The sequence below is a fragment of the Lagopus leucura genome, unplaced genomic scaffold (assembly GCF_019238085.1).
Source record: "Lagopus leucura isolate 7727_CA_CO unplaced genomic scaffold, USGS_WTPT01 Super-Scaffold_100014, whole genome shotgun sequence".
Taxonomy (NCBI): Eukaryota; Metazoa; Chordata; class Aves; order Galliformes; family Phasianidae; genus Lagopus; species Lagopus leucura.
In genome coordinates, this window is record NW_024962268.1 from 10,557,459 (window position 1) to 10,579,281 (window position 21,823).

A 21,823-nucleotide genomic window follows, 5' to 3' on the forward strand; every position below is an offset into this window, starting at 1 on the left:
GGGAAGGGAAGGGAAGGGAAGGGAAGGGAAGGGAAGGGAAGGGAAGGGAAGGGAAGGGAAGGGAAGGGAAGGGAAGGGAAGGGAAGGGAAGGGAAGGGAAGGGAAGGGAAGGGAAGGGAAGGGAAGGGAAGGGAAGGGAAGGGAAGGGAAGGGAAGGGAAGGGAAGGGAAGGGAAGGGAAGGGAAGGGAAGGGAAGGGAAGGGAAGGGAAGGGAAGGGAAGGGAAGGGAAGGGAAGGGAAGGGAAGAAACATTTTACCTCCTTGGAAGTTTCTGTTATTTTTGTTTAGGAAGAAAAGGATAGGATAAATAAAAACCCCTTCTGATACTGACCGATAAGAAGGGAACCAATAGGTTATAAAAACAGACTTCAGACTTAAATCAGGGGAAATAAGCCAGAAAATTCTTTAAAATATAGTGTTTACATATATATAAATGCACCCTGCTTGTCAAAAATATTTATACAAAAATTAAGACAAGTGTTATAAACATAAACATGCCACCTGTTTTCCAGGTTAGTTCAGCCAAGACTTATTTCAGATCATTTGTACTACTGAACATCCCTGAAAACTTGTAACCTTAGAGTAGACTAATGAATCACAGTGGAGTCCCAACTTAGACAACAGGCAATGTAGATGCAAGTCTGAAGTTAAACTGAATCAGCAACTGAACAATGAGGAAATAATTTCCTACTTACAAAAGTTCTATCAACATAGCCTGCATTTATATCCCCATGATAAGCATCCCTGTTATTAGGCTAGTTCAAATTTCCACTCACAGTAATGCTTTATACTAAAATCCCCTCAGCGTAATATTCATTTTTGAAAGGGGGGTCAGTGGTGTACTTTGTATATGTGCTTAACATCCTAGTACATGTAACAAGTAGTCTCCACTTTCAGGGAAAGTCTGAATAGATTTAAGTTCTACTTTTGAGCCAACGTTTATCGTAAGACAGTACTTGCTGTGCAAACTGGATGGCAGCTCATTTATTTCCAGTTAATATGAGGTTTTATAATCAGTTCTTGTCATAGGCATCAACCCTTCATTCATTCAATCGTAAAAATGTGACTTACTAGAAAAGGAAAAATAGAGTCTAAAGGCACAGAATCACATAGCTGCTCTAGTAGGAGTCTGTAAACAGAGAATCGTTTGAATTTAGGAAATCCAAATCTAGGAAAGTAAAAAGGCAGCTGAAGCAGGCTTTCATCTAGCCAACTTCCTTAAAGACCCAAAGGGTTTTGAGGTCTACAAAGTACGCACTAAAATACCATGTTTCAAAAAGCAATAAGGCAAATAGTATACTCATTATTTCAAAAAAGTTACAATGGTAGTGTAGGCATACACAGTATAACTTAGTTATAATGCGTGGTACTGTTTCTACTACATAGCCCTATAACTGTTTCCTTCCTACATACTCTGATAAAATCCTGATTCCAAGTGAACACAAACATTCTTGTACCACATCTACCACTGGTAATAGCTCTTTAACAGCAACAGAGTTTGTTCCGCTGCTTAAGTCATGCTCATACTGAGCAAAGTCCACAAACTGAAGTCCAGAGATTAAACACTGTCATACTTGTGAAGAGCTTCTTCTAGCTTTTGTGTCACTTTTTGAAAAAAGAGTATTTGCTGTTGCAAGAAATGCTGCATCTGTGATTTAAAGTCCCTCACACGGATTTTGTGGAAATGATTAATTTCTGCTAGGGTCGCAAAAGAAATAATGTTACAGCGTTCTTGAATGCCCTCTGCTTTTTGGAGCTCCATCTTCCCCTCTTCCACGTGCCGCTTACTCTCCTTTACTTTGGTGAGGGCTCCTGTGTAAAGAAGAGAACAGAAGAGTTTAACTGTGAGAACAATCTACACTTTGCTGTACTTCAAAGTGATTTAATAACAACAATGTGTACAAAGCCTATTCTGAGTGCATTTATGTGTATGAATAAAGAACTCTTCCAGATTAAAAAATCACAGAATACTGTATCATTTTAAAAAGCAAGGCTTTAGTTTGCAAAAGTCAGTAAGAGAAAACATGCCAATTTCACAATCTTAAAATATCAGATCATTCATGTATTTCAGAGAATAATCAATAAATACACTGATTGTGAGAAAAAAAAGGTAAAAAAAGGTAGCTGGATTTAGACTTCAATTAACACCAAAAAAGTAACATCATTCAGAAGTCTGTCCTGAAACGTTGAACTCTTTCAGGCTTCGTGAAACATCAAAAGCAGATCTGAATACACAAAATAACAATGCATCATTCTGCTTCTACACTACAGATGCCCCCAAATATTACTGATGACTGGAGAATCTAAAAGTTTATTTCAAAGCTACAGAAGTCCAGGCAGAAATAACACAGCCTTGTAAGAGATGCTAAAAAATACAGCAAAGGAACCTTTCTCTTCCAAACAGCTGATTAAAGGACACATCTCACAAAACCTTCACCAAAAGCAGGCAGTGACATAGAACACCAAGATGAATCTTAATATTAATTTTCACAAGCTCAGTTTCCCAGAAAAGCAACTTATTATCCTTAGGAACAACATACTTATTCATAAAACTAGGAATAGTCAGACGAATGCAGCTTTAGACTTCTCCAAAAAATGTTCATTATATGTATTTGTCATAACTTTTATCCTGGAGGTGTTCAAGGCTAAGTTGGATGGGGCCCTGGGCAACCTGATCTAGACTCTGGCAAACCTGCCCACAGCATGGGGGTTGGAGCTGGATGATATTTGGGATTCCTTCCAACCTAAGCTGCTCTGTGACTGTTTCTAGCTGCAATGTCTCAAATGACTCTCTTTTGTACTATACTTTATATCATACAAATGACTACAGTTCACGGACAGGACTTTTTACACTGCCTTGAAGAAATGCTTTTCTATACTCCCTGCAGTGAAGGGAGTCAGCAAGCTAACAGAGAAGCCTCTCTACCTCTGTATTGAAAGGGTAACCTCCACCATTTCTGTGGGAGGAGTGATTTTGTCTACTATCAGCCTGAATCGCCTTATGTTCCAAACGCCACTCACAAATAAAAACATAGTTTTGCTGTGGTAACATCGTCTTCCACCCTTTCCTTCCTATGGCTTTTAACAAGATATTTTGAACACCCATTGCTTCAGCATTTCTCACAGCTCAGTGCAGTTTGCTCCTTTTCCTATCCCTAAGGTCATAGAAACACAGAATCTTCCAGGTGGGAAAAGGCTGTTTAACTACTGAGTTCCACCACTAAACCATGTCCCTAAGCACCATGTCCACATGTCCCTTAAATATCTCCAGGGATGGGAACTCCATTACCTTCTTTGTCATCTGGCTGCAATGCCTGACCACTGTGTATTCTTACTAGAGACAAGCTAAAGTACCTGATGATATGGTGGACCTTAAAAAAGTTTCAGACGTGGTATGTGCTTCAGGAGCTCCAGAAACTCCCTGGTTTGCAGTAAGACCACAGGAACCACTTCTGCCACTGTGGCAAGTTTAGAACAAAGACTTGCAAGTCACCTAACATGCAAGTATTTGACCAATGGCTCCCAGGATGCTGCAGGCTGGTTGGTAACACTTCACTTACCCACACTTTCCCCAGAACCATGGCCTTCAGGCATGGCAGCTAAAAGCTTGGCACCAGATGCTATGGCTCATGGACCTCACCGCCTTCAGCCCAAAAACAAAACCAAGAAACAACCCACAGGTAAGTAGCACAGCCTCAATCTGTGCCAGAAGACTGTGTTTTTCCTTCAAAGACTGAGTAATCCGTGAGGCAAGACACAATGTAAAAAATACTGAATCCTCTCTTCGACAATAAAGACATTTCTTTCAGCAAACAAAAACCCACTCGGTAATTTTTTTTTTCCTTCTGCATTCTGTTTGCATTGGAGGACGCTGTGCAAGGCTGTGAAAAAAATGAAATTTGGGAGTTAACGGGAGCCAGATGGAGCTGGTTAAACAAATATGACAACTCCTTGGTTGTGATGTGGGAAACAACATTAGATGTTATTTCTAGAATGACTAAACTGGAAGAAAAAACACTGAAATTGACAGCATCAGCAGCTGAAGTTCATGAATCTTCTGAATATTTTACATCAATAATAACCATGCTAATTACCAAACAGTCCCTCCAGACTACAAATATTATACATTATGACTTTTTTGACAATTAAAATGGGGGAAAAAAGGAGGGGGGTGGGGGGAAGAGAGGGGATTTACAATTAGGAAAAGGAATCCAAAAGGAAAACTTGCAGCCATTAATACAGTTCTTATAACACAGATGTTTTCATGCAGGTATTTCATTGGATTTTCCTTTAAAATCTACAGACTACAACTGGAGATTACAGACCTGCTTAAGCACAGATTTCCCTTTGTTTTTTTTTCATCATGTACCTTTAAATGACTTGTATTATCAGTAAAACCTTAACCATAAAAAATAAAAATTAACCTTAAGATAACCTCATAAAGAGAAAAACTTAAGTTATTGTACAAGAATCACTGAACCTTCCCCAAATACAAAAAAAAACCAACCCCATGCTTTATTTAAAAAGATACGCAATCACGAAAAAATCAATCATAAAAACATTTAAATATAAATTTTAACTAATTCAGCATCTACTGAAGCTTGCAAGCTTTAGTTTAGCAAATCTTAGGAGAAAAAAGTGTTATTTGCTTGCACAGCTTTGCAAGCAGCTTCACTAACACTGATAAATGCACCTTTCCTTGGCCTGGCCAGCCTCTCCTGACCCTTTCGCACACACCTGCACCTCCTGGTCATGTGGCCGGGGCTGAGCATGCCAACAACAGTCCCTGAGGGTGGGATCAATGACCTCTGCAGGTCCCTTCCAAGTATTCCATTCCAATCTCCTGGTTCCTGGATTCAGAAATCTGAACATCAAGCGTTGGTTTGGATGATCCAAAACAGAAAGGTGCATTTACAAAGAAACAAACAAAATCAAACAAACAGAATTCTGGCTGCTCTAGAAAAGGCTTTTTCACATTTTAGGGAAAAAGCATCAAAAGAGGCACCTCCTAATTTATGAGTGCTGCTCCGAAAGTAATGCTTCCTGCTGTATCCTGTTGGCCCACGACATCAGAGGCAGATGCTGGTGGCGTGGCAGTAGAGGTTTAACCTTCCTGCCAGTATTCTGTTACATGTTGTTGCCGTAGGACAGGAGGCAGCAGAGGGGCAGTCTGACAAAATGGCATCAAAGAAGTGAATTCCTCCATGTGGAAAAAATGGCACCTGCTGACATACACTGATGCTTGCTGAAACTTGTAGAGATTTCCCTGCGCATAAAACCTTCTGGTTTGATTAAAAGCTCCTCTGTCCAGAGAGGAGATTTCAGGGACCAGGGCTACCTTTCAATGAGCAAAAACAGCTTGGATTGCAGACACTGCAAAAGGCTGTGCTACATCTATTTCTGCTCCCAAAGATAAGGAAGAGCAGATGTGAATGCTATTTTTCATCTCCCCAAAGCCTGATGTTAAATAGATAATTCTGCTTCTTGAATGCTGCTATGGGCTTTTAGAAACTCACAGGTTTCAGTACTTGCTTTGAAGTAAGAGATTAGACAACACTAGATGATATGAACATGTTTAACAAGGAACATTTATAGCGATGTGCTAGCAGCCATGAAGACAGAGACAACAAAGACTCCACTAAAAATAAATAGTCCCAAGCTGTGAAACATGCTATACAAATAGCAATTTAAATAGGCTCAGAGGGGTTACTAGGCAAAAAAAGAAGTGTATTGAGTAAGGAAGTTGGTCATGCAAGCGTGAGGTTGCAATCAAGCAGAAGAAATCAAACACATTCAGGAAAACAAAATTAAAAAAAATATTTTTTCCAACCTGAGAGCATTCAGGTTTGGGTCAAACAATACATTTTCCAATCAACTGCAGTTTTATCACACTCAAAAATGCTTTGAGATAGTGTGAGCAGTCAACCAAGGATTGGTTCAAACCTACACGCGAGCACATACTCGCTGTCCTCCATTCTGTAAGCATGTGCCAAAGCCAAAATGCAGATCATATCACATGGAGGTATACATATCTCTAAGCCTTTGTTTATCCATGGGGAATGGGTAACAACAAATGACATATGATCAGCTGCCAGCAGCTAGCCCTAACCTGGCTCCTCAAGTCTAGCATGCGCAACGCTGCCCAAGCCTGCAGCTTGCACTGTCACTAGAATGCAGAAGTCTCGGAGATCAGAGCTCATGAAAACAACTTCCCATGGCCCAGCTTCACTCCTCGATGCAGCACATGAATGTCAACTTTGGAACGGGCATACAGTAGACAGCAGGGAAACTCCAGCTGCACCTGGAGTCATGAATTCAAATGAAGAAAAACCTCAAGAAAGGGAATTCTCTGGGTCAGGTGCCCCTTTTTGCATTGTTTTTGTACAGTGCTTAGTACAAGTGACATCTGTTTCATGGCTAGGCTTGCTCAAATCTTCGAAAATAGAAGCAGTCAGCACTGCTACTGCTCAAAACTGTATCTCTCTTCTGAAAAAGATCTATGAAATTGCAATCTAAACAGCAGTGATTTAACTTCATACAGCAGTATTACCTATGGACTTGCAATGTGAGATGAGATGGCTAAAATACAACATATGGCAGCAGCAGTGAGGGTCTGTGAATTTAGGCAGGTCTGTGTCTCACAGTCATGCTCTAGAACATGTACCACCAGTGTCTTTGGTATTTCAGTCCAAAATACTGAACTTAAAAACTTACTTAGACTGAAGAAGGAAGTTAACTTTTAAGATACTAAAATTGTAATCACATATATTCAAATATTTCCTTCACTTAATGATGAATTATTTTCAAACTAAAGGTTGGGAAATTTAGATTGGATATATGGAAAAAGTTTTTTACAATAAGGGAGGTGAGGCACTGGAACATGCTATCCAGAGAGGTGATGGGTGCCCTGTCTCTGGAGATGTTCAAGGCCAGGCTGGACTGGGCTCTGAGCAAACTGATGTAGCTGTAGGTGACCCTGTTCGTTGCAGCAGAATTGGATGAGATGATCTTTAAAGGTTCCTTCCAACTCTAGATTCTATGATTCTATGCTAAACTGAAACAACTAATTTTCTTTCACAAGTAACTGACATATGTGTAAATTGTTATGATACTACAAAACTTTCCTTCAAACTCTACACTTTTGTTATTCTTTACTTTATACCTCATGCTAGAGAAATGCTGAAAAACAAGACAAAACACAAAATGAATGAAAGAAGATATAGAAAGAAAGAAGTTAGCCCTGTGGTACTTCTTGACGCATTTCAGAGAAGAGTCTTCTGAATTACATCTCTAATGTGGCTGGGGGAAAAAGCCACATGCTTCTCCTCACGTGCTGCTCTTTCACCGCCAGCACTGTAGGAGCTGCTGATCCTGCTGCGGGTGAGAAGAAGCAATGCAAATGCAGTGCAGGAACATCAACCACCCCAAAAACAAATCCACATTTATTCCATTCATAAATGGCACTGAGAAAGAGAGTAGCCCTAGAAATGGCAGGGTGGAAAAATCTGGGGAACGTGATTGTTCTGGCTTTTGTATCAGTGGCAAGTGTGGCACAAACAAAGAGCAGCAGGCTCCTGAATGCCTCCTTTGAGAAGTCCTCTGGCCAAAAAGCTTTGATGAGACAGCCTCCCTCAAGAATTTGTGTCAAAGTACAAAGGTTCCTCTGAAGGATGACTTCTTCACGAGGAAAGAAAGACGAAGTCAGAAAACATAGTGTTCTTCACAGAAACTCATGGGTTTAACAAAGAGGATTGTTCAGCAGTTTTATCTGAGAAGTCCTGTGACAATCCAGTGACCTATGTAATACATTCAGTTTTGCTTTCCAACTGTCTGCAAACAACAAAATAAGATTTGGAGCATCACTTGCTAGGAAGCAAAATAACTTGTGCTTCCATGCCATTCGGCCACTCATCATATTAAAGTGTACAACATAGGCGTCTACAGCGGCCTTTAAAGCACACCACTCACTACTGAAGTGAGAACTTCAAACACCAACTCCCTTTGCTTTATCAGACATGATCTCTAAGAAGAGGGAGAAATACCTCACATAACTTTCAGTGGCTTTCATAAAAGGATGCAAAAGCAGAAAAAGTAACAAGAAATGAGTTTACTCTTCCCTTACCACAGAACCTGATAATGAGTTTTTTTTAACTACAGCTCTCTGCTGAAAGGCTGGCAGCAAACCCCAGGCAGCCCACACGCATGTAGGTGCAGCTTTGATTTACTCTTTCTGAAACAAACAACCCTGTCAGGAACAGGTCTCCCACCATCAGGCTGATGCCACCTACATGGCCATCCTGCTTACATCACTGCATGAGGCCGGCCGCCATCAGTAACTCCATAGAGCCCGCATTGGGCCTGGAGGAGAGGAGCCCATGGGGCTTAGCATTACTGATGGCTCAGCACTTCCAGCCAGCTCGCTCTCGGCTATGCAGTGATGACCTCCAAAACACGGGAACGAGCAGCAGCACCAGGTGGGATTACACCTCACATGGAATCCCACTCTGAAGCAAGCTCTGAAACTTCCCCCTCTTGGTTCAAATCAAAATGATGAAATAATGTATAGTAGAATAGAGATTTTATTACACTGACAGATTATTTGCTTAAGAATGCTGTGAGCACAGATTAACAAAAGGAGCCTACATTAAGTTAAGATTCTGCAAATTCTTTACATTTTCTGGCAGAGATTTAGAATGGAAAGCAGTATAATGGGAATTCCCCTGAAATTAAAAGCAGAAGCATCCTCCAATACAGACTTAACTGCATAAAAGAAGGTCACAGTGAAAATGCAGCAATACTGTAACTAATGAAGGAACAACCCCCTACTTTGAAATCTGGTTTTAGAGTTTTAAGCAAAAAAAAAAAAAAAAACAACAAGCAATCTTCAACATCAAAGGCAAAATGAGGAAGTTACTTGTCTTTCCTGAAAGTGTCAACATGAAACAGTTTTCAAAACAAAACTTTCTAACTCATATTCTTCTCCTTGATGGAGGAAAACTCTTTTAAGGAAATCCTATTTTTCATCCTGAAAGTAAGTCAGAAATTTAAAGCAAAATATTTAAAATGATGATTACTTCAGTATTAAAGGGGTTTGTATAGATACGGGAAAGTTGCCCTAATGGTTTTAGAAAATGCAGCTTGTCAATGGTTAAGGATAAGCAGAAAATATTTTTTGTTATGCCATTGCTCAAAAAGATCAGAGTCAAATAACACTGTCCCATAAATTCAGGCTCACAAATCACAGGGTTCTGCTAATGTCCAGGCTAACGCTGACTGACTGCACATTATTAATGTCAGACAGAACCGTTTGTTCTTCCAGCTACGCTGCTGCAAAGCTCACTGAAAGCTGTCACTTATTATGTATTCTTCAGTTCATATAAAACCATGCTCTGGTTTACACAATGCAGATATCATGCAACAATAAAGCAGTCTTTTCCATGGATTTCAGAAACTTGACAAATTTCAGTCTCTGGTGGTTTTAGCATGCACATTGATTTAATTCCTACTAACTGATTAATAATGGTTTTAGAAGGCACAGTGTCAAACGTCATTCAATTTTAAATGAAGTGCCAGTGCTAATGGATACTATACATGCCTAACTGCAATCTCAAAAAAAAAAAAAAAAAAAGACTGATTTAAGATCTGATTAAGTTATTACGCATACAGCTGCGAACTGGTGTGCACATATAGGAAGGGTATGGCCCACCTATTTATCCAGTGAAACTGTGACCATTATCATACTTGAGTGTGCTCACGATCACATTGTCAAGGTGCACACTGGCTCTAGAGTCCCCCAGATAAATCTAGCAGCTCCAGCAAGGATGTTACAGTAAGCCAGGCAGGGGACAAAAGAAGTCACATGACACAGTTTGCCTTTAAAAATGTTGATAAGAGGAGGTGAGAACAAGATAGCTAAACAAAGGACACAAACACAACTGAATAACAAGCATCTATCACTCTGCACAATCCCATTAACAGAACACACACTGCTAGGTAAAAATTGTGAAAACTTTTTGAAAGGTTATTTTTTCAAAGGTTGCATGCAGCAATTTTAAAATACGTACATTTTAGATGTATCATATGCAGACAGCATTTTCAGCAAACGACTGTAACACTGTAGCATGTGCTTGCAAGTGTTCTCTCTCACTGTACATTACCTATAAAGATGCCAGAGAGAAGGACTGTCTACAGAAATTTAATCCAGCTAAATGATGTCCACTGCTTTCTATTATCACAAACATAGCATTTCGCATCACAGCTTTTGAGGCAAACATTCCTTAACACAGACTTTACCCAGTTCTCAGACAGAAATGTAGGAAAGTACAAGCTATCTCCAGTTTAAGGAGGTTTGCTTCCAAAGCACTTCAGCTGATGCTAGAAGTACATAAAGGCATGAACTGTAAAATCAAGCTAGTTAGAAATGCAATACATCTGCCCTTCAAAAAGCAAGTAACATTGTAAGTGACTGAACAGTTTCTGGACAGGCACTTAAAAATGTAAGCAATTGCAACTCACACAAGTACTGAGATGAAACTTCTCTGTGACTTTAAGCATGTCTTAGGAGCTTACATTCAAGAGTAACAACAGGCACTGCAGATCTATAGAAGATGAATATAAGGTATTGCCAAAGCTGATATAAGCAATGTAGTGTTAAACAGTAGCTTCAAAATTTTCTCAGATTTTATAGGATATGTATGGAAAGGAGAACAAAGGTTACAAAATATATCAATAACTATATTACAATGTTATCAAGAAAAGTACAAATGCAGATTTCACCTATCTCTGCTTTGAAAGACCTGCTTGTGGATGTTTTCTCCCAAAAAGGCAAAAGAGATGCTAAAAATGAGGATAATTCACAGAGTCTGATCGCCCACCATCTTCTGCATAGTTCTACAACAGTCCTAGGGTGAGCAAATATAACATGCATGGCTCGTTCACATAACTTCATATGAGAAGAGTAGAGATGCAAATCAAATGCAGATCCTGCTCCATTTTTCCCCAGTGCATCTAAATGTTCTCTTTTAGAAACCTGCATGCTGCAGCATATCTGTGAGGACAAAGCGAAGAAGACTCTTCCTTGCAATACAAACAGCCAAGGCAAACCAAAGCATTAATCTGCTTTTTGCATTGCTTTTCACATTCCATGCAAACATAAAAAGGGCAGCTTTGCTCATCACAACCTGAGAAGCTGCCCAAATATGATGTATACCTACCCAAAACAGGTTGGACAGCCCAAAGATACTAACAAGGCCTGAGCAGATTGTTAAGTTACAGATATTGGCCCCGATTTCATGAGGCATTGACTCAAAATTTTAAAATGCATTTTTAATGTTTTTAAAATAAATTTTATTGAAGTTCATCCTCGTGGCCTTCATGAAGGATATATATTACACTGTGTAGTAAGCACTTGCTATTTATTTGATCCAGTCTGTTGATAAGCTTTGGGGGCTACGCCAAATGTGATTTCATTTTTTTTTTTTTAATTAAAACTTCCAATCTTTGCTGTTTGAATGAGGCAATTCAAAATAAAAAAGGTACCATCTGGATGAGTTTATACAGTCTGCACACTTTAACTTGGCATTTTAACTGTTCAAACAAATTCTAACGATGAAGTCATGGAAAAGATGTTGGAAAGGCTGAAACGTGTCCTTGTTTCAAAGGTGACTTACAAAATAGAAAAATCAGCCAGCTTGTTTAGTATTGATAACGCACTTACAAAGACTTGGGAGAGCTCTAGGACTTGCTTTCTTATTTTCCGTATCTCAATTCTGTTAATTTCTGTATTCACAGAAGTCCTAACGTGACCTGAAAACCTCCCAGCTGTAGGCAGACAAGGAATCCTTTCTCACCATCACGATTATTAGAAACTTCAAGATGAAAAGCTATTACACAGCCTTTGAAATGAAGTTGCTTCTTCCTTTCACAAAATAATTTCTACTTTAATTTCTGCATTGTCCCGATACTCTCTAGCTGTCCTCAAGGTCTTTCCAGTAGACAAAGCTCTACTGCATGTATTTAGCAAGAACTCAAGAATATCCACTGCCTGCAGTCAAAACTGAAAGTGTGAGCCTGGGTCAACATCTTCTAGCCTGTTGGTATTAAATGGTTGTCCTGCAGCATGCAGACCTGGGGGTGTGCAGTAACGCATGCAGTCCTTCCTGTGCTACCAGCTGCTTGCTGAAAAATAATCACTGAGATTTCATCATTCCTGAAATGTCCCACAACCATCAAACTTGAATGATATCAGGCTAGGAAGTTCCAAAAGGTACCGGGAAAGAGAAACATCTTACTTGCATGAATCTTGTTCATTCAGAAAGATAAGGTAAGAAGAGATAAGGGAGAGGAAGGAAAAAAAGAAAAAAAAACAAGCAAACAGACAATAGTTTAAAAAGACAAATGCAACTTTTTGGCAGATAGGACACAAAAGTTCTGATTTCTGTTTAAGCCCCTTCATGTAAGGGCATTGCTCAATTTCAGTCTTGCCCATTCTTGGTTGATGTGTGATTTACACACACAAAGGAAACTGTAACTTTACACTGATACTAACTGTGAGGATTCTTTCAGGATTTAGACACCTAAACATTTATTTCTTCTAGGCCACTTTCAAGTAGTGGGAGGTTGAAACTGGGTGATTCGGGCAGCAAGTATAAAAATGCCACATCTTTCTTGTAATAACAATGGGGAAGCTGAGAGAGATGGCAGCAGACATCCTAAGACAATCCATTCTTGTTCATCAAAGTCCTTAAGCACCTGAAACATTGGTATCCATCTCTTTTTACTGCTATAGGGGTCATCTGGCTAGGATTACATGCCCCGCTTTCAGGCACTTAAGTTAACTGAGCTGAACTCCATGCAAGGTATACATGTTTGTGTACCAGAGACAGAAGAAGGTGGATAAAAGGAAAAATAAGAGACAGAGAAAAGAACAAGTCTCTACAACAAATTTAATGAGCTAGAAAGCAAGCAAGAGAAATGGGCACTGCTTTTACATTGTTATTAACAATTAGGCATGAACTTTGACCAGCCTTATTTGTTCAGTGATGCACCAAGCCCTCTTCCCTCTCCCTCCTCCCCGTCCCACAAGAACTGCAGAAAACATCATAGAGAACTCCAGATTTCAGTGCTGTTTGGGGCTTTTCCATGCTTGAAATTTCAATGTGTTAACAGCCAGAATGCTTTTTCACCCCATTAAAGTTATTCTAAAACAACACCCAGCACATTTTTAGAGCCAATGTGCAGAATTAAATTTGCTTCAAGCAAATAAGGATATTTGCTTTATTTCACTTTTCACAAACAGTGATCAAAAAGTAATTGCATCATTCAGATATTCTTAAAATAATTATTTTAGATCCTGGTGTACCACCTACATCTCAGAGAGTTTGTAAACCACTATTTCAAGTGCGTTTTGCAAAAATTGTAATCAGAAATTTATTTAGCGTTAACAAAATACGATAAAGAATGGTTCTGGAAAGCAGAAATGAAACAAAGTCAGCCAGTGTTTCTTCCACTGACAGAAATTAAAAAAAAAAAAAAAAGTCCGATTATAGTAATTCCTCAAAGAGGATTGGAAACAAACAAACCCCAATAACTTCTCTACTCTCACTATGCAAGTATCACAATGAGACAGCCAGACAAGAATGCACTACACCAACTGTATACACACATACACCATTTCAAATTCTTACATGTGCATACATTTCCTGAACCTAAACTTGCACCAGCCTGCAGTGAGCGTATGTGCTGAAGATTATGGAAGTAAAGCAATCTCATCAGTTTAGTGAAGATACAGTAATTACTGTTTAGGAATTATATTGCCAAAATTGCCTAGGGAATTTCCACAAGTAGGCCTTAAAAACACATAAATAAAGATGACAGGATGTTTTTCTTCTCAAGACTAAAGCAACTGAATGTATTATTTCTTGAAAGACACGCTAATTCTGCAAAATGACAATGATGAGCAAAGGTGCAGATCAGTTATCAGGCCTACTGAACTTAATATTCCTGTTTACAAACGTTTTGCCAGAGGCAAAAGAAAACTAAGTACATCTGTCTAACTACTTGCATCTTCCATTCCAAAAAACACAGGTATGCACAGGAATATTTCACATAAGCATGCTAGACAAACTTTCCTATGAGGGGTTGAGGACTAGACTTTTAGGAGTTTGGGTGCTTAGATGCTCACAGACCACACTCTACCATCACCTCCTCCTACAAAGGTCACTTTTCCCATAAGCACTTAGTTTTCAAAATAAAATGTATCTCAACAACTTGTTTGTAAGGAATCTGTGTCTTGGGACAGAAATGCTCTGCTTCCAGTCTCAGTGGGAAGTTCTTCCTGAGCACTTCCAGATGGAACTGCAGCATTTCCATCCCATTACGTTCTTCACTGTAGGGCTCAATCCAATGAACCTTCAGACCTGGATTGGAGCACACACAAAATGGGTTAAGGTTTCTCATAAAGCACTGCCAAGCTGGTCCTCAGCTGGAGGATGGGAGAATGAAGTTCAAATCCCTCCTCCATTTCTTTTGGAGCAGGAAATTTAACCCCTCCTTCCCTCACAGAAAATCCCTTAATACTGGGTACTCAACTGCAAGAAGACACAGAAAGAGGAGCCTTAAAAAATATCTCACTGAAGCTATTGCCATTTAACTAAATACTTAAAATATAGTAATAACAAAAACTTGAAAATATTCCATTGGATTTCATGTTTACACTGAAGTGAGCAAAATGACAATCTCTTTTTGCAGATTTCAGATCAATGCATGATGTACTCACAGAGGATGTATAAAGATCTGGATCCTTGAGCAGTTATAAGCACAAGGGATAATATATTTACCTGCTGATGCACAGACAAAGCAACAGTGGGTTTATGTGGCTTTGGTTCTTAATTCTAGAATACATAAAGACCAAATGGACGAAGATTCTTGCCTTCAGTTAAAGTTGTTTGGCCTTCTTGCAGAAGAAAATTTGTAGAAATTATTAAAGAACCCAGACATGCAGACTTCTCAGTTCACAGCACAAAACACTTCCAAATCACATCAAGCAGCTGCTCATCTGCAGTAAATCAAATCCTTAATAAGCAATGCATTCTAATATATGATTTGGGCACAGCTGCCTTTCTTTCTGGTCCTTCTTAGATCCAAACGAATACAGAAATGGAATCTACAAACAGCTTCATATATATGAACAATATATTTGCACTAGGTAGGAAAAAATGGAGGAGCGCTCATAAATTCTTTCTACAGTCATGCCCACATTGCCAATGTATCAATCCAAAGGCTGCTGTGTGTACCACTTCAGAGGTCACTGTTGGGACATTTCACTGCACAAATACTGTACAATAGAAAATACAATACTGAAAGGACACAGCTCTGCTTTCAGTTCATCTATTTTCACCAACAGATTTTTGTTTGGTACATAAAGACAATAATAATTCTCAAATACTGGCAACTATCCCAGGTCATAAATTTAAAAGAAAGGTCTTATTGCAAAAAGACCAAATGGTTCGTGTTTTCATCAGAGTTCACAATTTGAAATTGAGAAGCTATACCTTGTTACAAGTAACTCTTAAGAGTAATAAAACAGCAATAAATTGGGTTAAAAAAGTATTTTTACTCAATTTTTCTTCAGTTTATCTCTTGTACAGGGAACAACAACACATGCATAACCCAGTTCTAACCCTATTCTTCAGGCGATTATGAACGCTCAGGAGACCAACCTTTCAAACCCAAGCCATTTCCTAATAACAAATATGTACTAGGGATAACATTCTGTTGAAGGCAACGTTGGCCCAGGGGTGCTGGAACATTAACACATGCACACAGACTGGCTGTACGTTCCTCCAACCAGCTCCAGGACAGTCTTCTGGCACAACATCAACTCAACATATGTCACACTCATGCACTGCTCTGGTGGAAGCTCATTTAGATGATTTTTCCCCAGTTTTAGAAGGTAAATATAACCACTACGTGTAAATTCAAACAGAACTGAAAAAGAAACAGCAATGTGCAATCTGTAGGAAATGTGGGTTGAGTCAAGCACATATCATATTATTCCCCATTCTCTTCTCAAGGTAAAGCCTCCAAAAAAACCTACTGTGTAAACTTCTACAGTATCTAACAACTTTAGGATATGGATTTAAGTAGTATATATCTTCTACTGTTTTATTTGACCCAATAAAATAATCTTTTCCTTCCAGAAACCTACAGACAATCCTACCATTATTTGAAATCTCACTTTAAAGTAGTCAACTTCCAAACATGAGACATTGCCAAGTCCCCTTTCTCTCCAAATTTAAAATATTTAAGAGCTGTTATCAGAATACAATGACACACCAGCTAGCACAACAAATCGTGAAAGGTCAGATTGCACTCTTCCATTTTCTCCTCAAAATAAAGTCAGGATTATTGAAGTTTCCACTCAATAATTTCAAATTTCAACAGGAGAACAAAAATCTGAACTTAATGCACGTACTTTTAAGTGAAACATTCTCTTAAACAACAAACTGTATACATTTTATTAACTCTTCCTCCTCAGATTTCCAGCAATAATGCATGCCTCCAGAAAGTCTACCTTTGTAATCTATTGAAAAAATTTCTCTGATCATTTTATCATAAAACTCAAGACCCCTAGCACTTGAAAAAGTCTCATAAGGGCCAGAGACATGGGCCACAGACAAAGCTCTGCCGCTCAGTATACAGACCAACTCTTACAAATCTACAAAATTAATTCCTGCAAAGAAGCTCTTCATTTTGTCATATAAATATTAAGCATGCCAATTTCTTTACATGATAGGTGATGTTTCTCTAAGTCTCTGTGCCTTTGGAAAGCCACAGGTCAAGAATATAACAGCAAGAAGAATGAACAATGGGCTATTCTTCTCACAATGGTGACAAAGATATGAATAGCATTAAGTTCACAGCAGGGATATCACCTACACATACACAGTACTCCACGCTTCTGTTTTCTGAACACGTGACCCTAGTTATCCAGCAGACAATTCTTTCATGCTTGGTGTTTCTCTCCCTCCGATGGATCACAGGGTGTTACAAGAACAGCAATGTGAACTTCAGAAGCAAGTCTGAGACAGAAAGTTGCTGACAGGATAGCAGGTGAGCAATGTTTTTTCCATGATAACTAGGACAACGTATGAAAAACTCTAACTATGAACACTGATCATTATCCCCACCAAAGGCATGAAAAGAGATTTAATGCAAGGCTAAACTGACAAATACCAACAGCTTTCGACATCTCATCTAAACATCTGATGCTGCAAAAAGAAAGTAATACTACGCATACCTCAGACTAGGTGCTCAACTGCAGTATCTGCATCTTTAGATTGCCCCTGATTTACTATCTGCAACATTGGAGATCTAAGATACCTAACATACATCAAATGGGAAGAGATGTTTTCTAATACTGGGGGTTATAAACAAGCTCACTGATCCTTAATGTATCAGCCATAAAGGTAGATGTGGATTCTTTCAGCGACCCACTGCCAAACGGAGTAACCTCTGACCAATAAAATTCCCAACAAAGTCTGCACCTCCTGGCAAAGAATGAAAGCTGTCACTGATGTGTTTTGGGTACTTTTTTAGCAACAGCTTACCTGAGTAAACACATAAACATTTAACCCAAGGCCAGCAAGCCAGACGCAGCATGTTTAGCTGCTGGTTCCTACATCTGTCTGCACATCACCAATTTATGTAACTACCATTTTATAAAATATATAAGGATGTTACCTTTCTGGACATGGATGATGTCTGGGAAGTTGGCCAAATGCCCCTGATACAGCGCTAACAAATCCATCACAGGATCTAGGTCCTGTCGGGGCTGATCTGCAAACAGGTCCCCGATGGTGTCGTAGGCTTCTGCAGTGAAGGCTATAGCTTGGTTGAGGCCAGCAGAGAAGGCCTGCTGGTCCAGCTCAAATGCCTGGCTGAGGCACTTAAAGGAGTGCCCCACCTTCTGATATTCCTTCTTGAATCCAGTGACTTGTTTGCGGGCAAACTCATTGGCGGTGTGATTAAGCTGCAGGGCGCTCTCATCCATCTTCTTTGTGAAGGCTTTGAAGCCATCCACCTGGCTTTCCACTTCCTGCAAGTCCAGGACAGCCCCAGGGCCAGTGGGGACACTGATGGTCAGGAAGAAGTTGGCACCCACCATCTCGTCTTTCTCGGCCTTGCGCTTGCCCTGCTTCCAGGCCTTCTCATCCGTGCTGGGACAAGTGAGGAAATGCTGGAAGGCATCACACTGCGCCAGCACGGGGTGACTGCACATGTGGTCCATCCACCAGGCCAGGCCTTTGCGACGTTTGGATATGAAGTCCTCCTCGAAGCGGCCGGTAGCCTGCTTCTCAGGCAGGTGGGGCACGGAGATGACAGGGAACTTCTCAGCCAGGCGCCCGTAGAGCCAGTCAAAGTGCTTGTAACGGCGGTGCACCTGCTGCCCGGTGTGGCTGGGCACCAGCTTGTAGGCAATGTAGCTCTTCATGCCCTTGAACTTGGTCTGCTTGGTGGGGTCCTCAATGGAGCACTGGAAGGGGTAGGGGTTCTCCTGCCACTCGGGGCCGCGGGGGCCCAGCACCACGCACAGCTTGTCCCCGTCCTTCACGAAGCCCGACGCCTCTCCGAGCACGAAGGCCTCCCCTCCCGACTTGACGAAGGTGGAGAAGCGGTTGAGGTTGCGGCTCACGGTGGCCGAGCTCTTGGCCCCGCCGCCGCCGGACGGGTGTGGGTGTCCCGCGGGGTGGCCGCCGCCGCGGGAGCCCAGCGACAGCTCGGAACGCGTGGACAGCCGGTACCGGCCCGGCGCCGCGCCGCCGCCCGCCGCCTCGTAGTCGGGGTAGGAACTGCTCAGGGCGCCCGGCTCGTCCGCCACCGTGGAGCTGTCGTCCCAGTCGTCGTCCCAGTCGTCATCGCTGCCCTGGCTGGGCTGGTAGGAGCCGCCGTAGGGCGCCGGCGGGAAGGGGTACCCGGCGGCGGCGGGCGGCAGCGGGAAGGGCTCGGGCTGCTGCGCGGCCGGCTTGAAGGCGGCGGGCGGCGGCAGCGGCTCGAAGCCGCCGGCGGGGACGTTGGCGTAACGGGCGGGCGGCGGCGGCTCGGTGGCGGGGGCGCGGATCACCTGCACGTAGGAGGCCGGGAAGAGGCCGCGGTCGCCGCGGCTGTTTACGCCCTCCAGCCAGCCCTCGATGTCCTGCTCGCTGCATAGGCTCAGCACCTCGTGCTCCCGCAGCGAGATCTCCCCCGGGTTCTCCGACCTGAAGTCGTAGAGCGCCCGCGCACGCAGCGCCATGGCCCCGCCGAGCGCCCGCCCGTCGCCCCCCGGACCCGGACCCGGACCCGCCGCCCGCTCTCACCCCCCGGGGCTGCGGGAGGAGCGCGCCGCCGCCGCCCGGCGCCGGCCCCGCGTCCCACCCGTAGGGACGGTGCGGCGGCCCTCGGCTCCTCGATGCGTTGCGTTGCACTGCGCTGCGGCTCGGCCGGCGGGTAGCGAGTCCCGGCTTCACCCCGGCGGGCGAGGCAGGGCGCGGGGCCGGGCCGGGGACCGTCCCACGTCGCCAGTTTCGCTAATCCAGAGCCGAGAGGCAGGGCGGAGGAGCCGAGTGCAGAGCGGCCGCCCCCATCGATGGGCCCGGCCCGCCCCTTCCCGCCCATTCCCTCCTGTCCTGACGCGGGGCTGCCCGCGAGACGGGCGATGTTGGCCGCGCCGTGTCGGCCCCTGGGGCGCTGCCGGCGATGGGGGAAGCAAGCGGCGTCTGCGGGGCCAGGCTGTGCTCGCTGTGCAAAGACTCGCGTCTTTGCTTATTCAGGGAGGTATTTTTGGTCCTCTCAATGCTACCAGCAGAGACAGAGTGGGAGATGTGATGTGCACTTTGAAGTTATGAACGTAATTAAGAAAGATGCTCTGAAAATAGTGCCTCCTAGATTATCTTTTGGCCCACGATATCAGAGGTGGATGGTCATGGTATGGTGGTGTGGGAGAGATTGGACCTCTGCTGTCGTAGTTCAGCTGGAGGTGTGAGGTCACCATCCCTGGAGGTTTTCAAGAATTGTGTGAACGTGGCACTGAGGGACGTAGTGTTCATGATGGCGATGGCTTGACAGTTGGACTTGTTGATCTTAGAGGTCTTTTCTGTTCTTAACGATGCTGTGATTCTTTGATTCTGATGTATTTTGTTGCCATATGACAGATGACAGCAGTCTGACAGAATGGTGTCTGACATGCAAGTATATATGAACCAGAAAATCATGAAATGAAGGGGTGGAAGTTGATGGAGACCAAGCAGTGAATGGGAGCACAGTGAGGTGGTGGGTGTGCATTTCAGCCATGGCAACAGTGACAGTTGGTCACCTCTGCTGGTGCAGATTACTGCAAGTATTCATTGCTGGTGAACACGAATAAGTGATGGTGGTGAGTATTACAAAATATTGCTTTATAGCTGAGAATTTCCTCTTATGAAATAGTGTTATGTTCTTTGCATCCACTGTAGTTTTCATGGAAAAAAATAGCAGGCCTTAATTTCAGAGCAACCAACAAAGATAGGAATATGTTGTGATTTTGTAACATCTCCTTATTGATAAAACGAACCTCCATATTCTGAATGCCACCTGTTGGACTGTGCAGACTTTAGTACTCCCAGGTTCACTCTCTTGAATCCCTCAGTGATTTTTCCTAGGCCTGTGAGGTACCTACACTAGCAGGAACTCAGGCACAAGCACTGTTTCACAAAGGTGTCAGTGCTCCACCTGGTCAGGCCAGATGTATGTAGCTCCCCAAAGCCTGTATTTCATTCATAGAATCATAGAATCATAGAATAGAATGGCCTCAGTTGAAAAGGACCTCAAAGATCATCTGGGTTCAACCCCCTGCTATGTGCAGGGTCACCAACCACCAGACCAGGCTGCCCAGAGCCACATCCAGCCTGGCCTTGAATGCTTCCAGGGATGGGGCATCCACAACCTCCTTGGGCAACCTGTTCCAGTGTGTCATCACCCTCTGTGTGAAAAACTTCCTCCTAATATCTAACCTAAACCTCCCCTGTCTCAGTTTAAGACCATTCCCCCTTGCCCTATCACTATCCACCCTCGTAAACAGCCATTATCCGTCCTGTTATACTCTTCCTTCAAGTACTGGAAGGCCACAATGAGACCTCCCCAGAGCCTTCTCCAAGCTAAACAAGCTCAGTTCCCTCAACCTTTCTTCATAGGAGAGGTGCTCCAGGCCACTGAGCCCTCCTCTGGACCCGCTCTAAGAGCTCCATGTCCTTGTAGTGGGGGCCCCAGTCCTGGATGCAGTACTGCAGAAGGGGAGAGTGTTCACAGGGTGTTGTGAGAAGGAAGGTTTATGCCATCAGTCCTTGAGTTTTCCAGTATAGGATATGACACAGATGTGGTAAGAATGTTTCCCAGTGGGTCATCTCTGTGCCACCATTTGAAAGAAAGCAAGTGGTCTACACACTGGCTGTGTACCTCTTCCTACCCTTTGTGTTTCTCCTGAGGGCAGAGCTGCTTTCACAGGCCTTGGTGGCCGCTCTTGACCCTCCACCATCACCTGGTCAGACACTGAGTTCTAACATTTCTCTTATTTCGAAGTCTATGTCAGCTCTCAATGATTGTTGTGTCAGATGACGTGGGCAATTCATAGTGATGCTACTGACTCACTGCTTGCTTTCAATACTGTACTTAATGTTGTCTGGCACCTGGGTTTTGCTTTTGCTTGCTGTTTTCTTCTGGCCTTCATTTTCCCCATTTGACTGCACATATTGTCACAGTGCTTTCATTTACCACTGCTTAGTATATTTTGCAAGCATCACACAACTCC

At 42.5% G+C, this 21,823-nt stretch overlaps 1 protein-coding gene across 2 annotated transcripts; it reads right to left on the reverse strand.

The window, feature by feature from the left end:
• Positions 1-211: 211 nt before the first annotated feature.
• On the reverse strand, positions 212-19,294 carry SNX18 (sorting nexin 18). 2 transcript variants are annotated; one of them, XM_042875512.1, is made up of 2 exons: positions 17,743-19,294; positions 212-1,812 (listed from the first exon to the last, which is right to left on the reverse strand). In XM_042875512.1, exons 1-2 carry the CDS (start codon positions 19,292-19,294, stop codon positions 1,559-1,561), a joined length of 1,806 nt encoding a protein of 601 aa, XP_042731446.1. In that variant the 3' UTR covers positions 212-1,558. The 2 variants fall into 2 exon arrangements, with proteins under 2 accessions (XP_042731446.1, XP_042731447.1); XM_042875513.1 differs by lacking the exon at positions 212-1,812 and adding an exon at positions 12,959-14,417.
• Positions 19,295-21,823: the final 2,529 nt, after the last annotated feature.

What these genes read in the sequence shown, in the direction of transcription:
- SNX18 (XM_042875512.1), bottom strand. Translation starts at nt 19,294, where the DNA reads ATGGCGCTGCGTGCGCGGGCGCTCTACGACTTCAGGTCGGAGAACCCG. An exon ending in CATCATCCATGTCCAGAAAG is followed by an intron (nt 1,813 to 17,742) that starts GTAACATCCTTA and finishes TTCTTTACACAG; the next exon opens with GAGCCCTCACCAAAGTAAAG.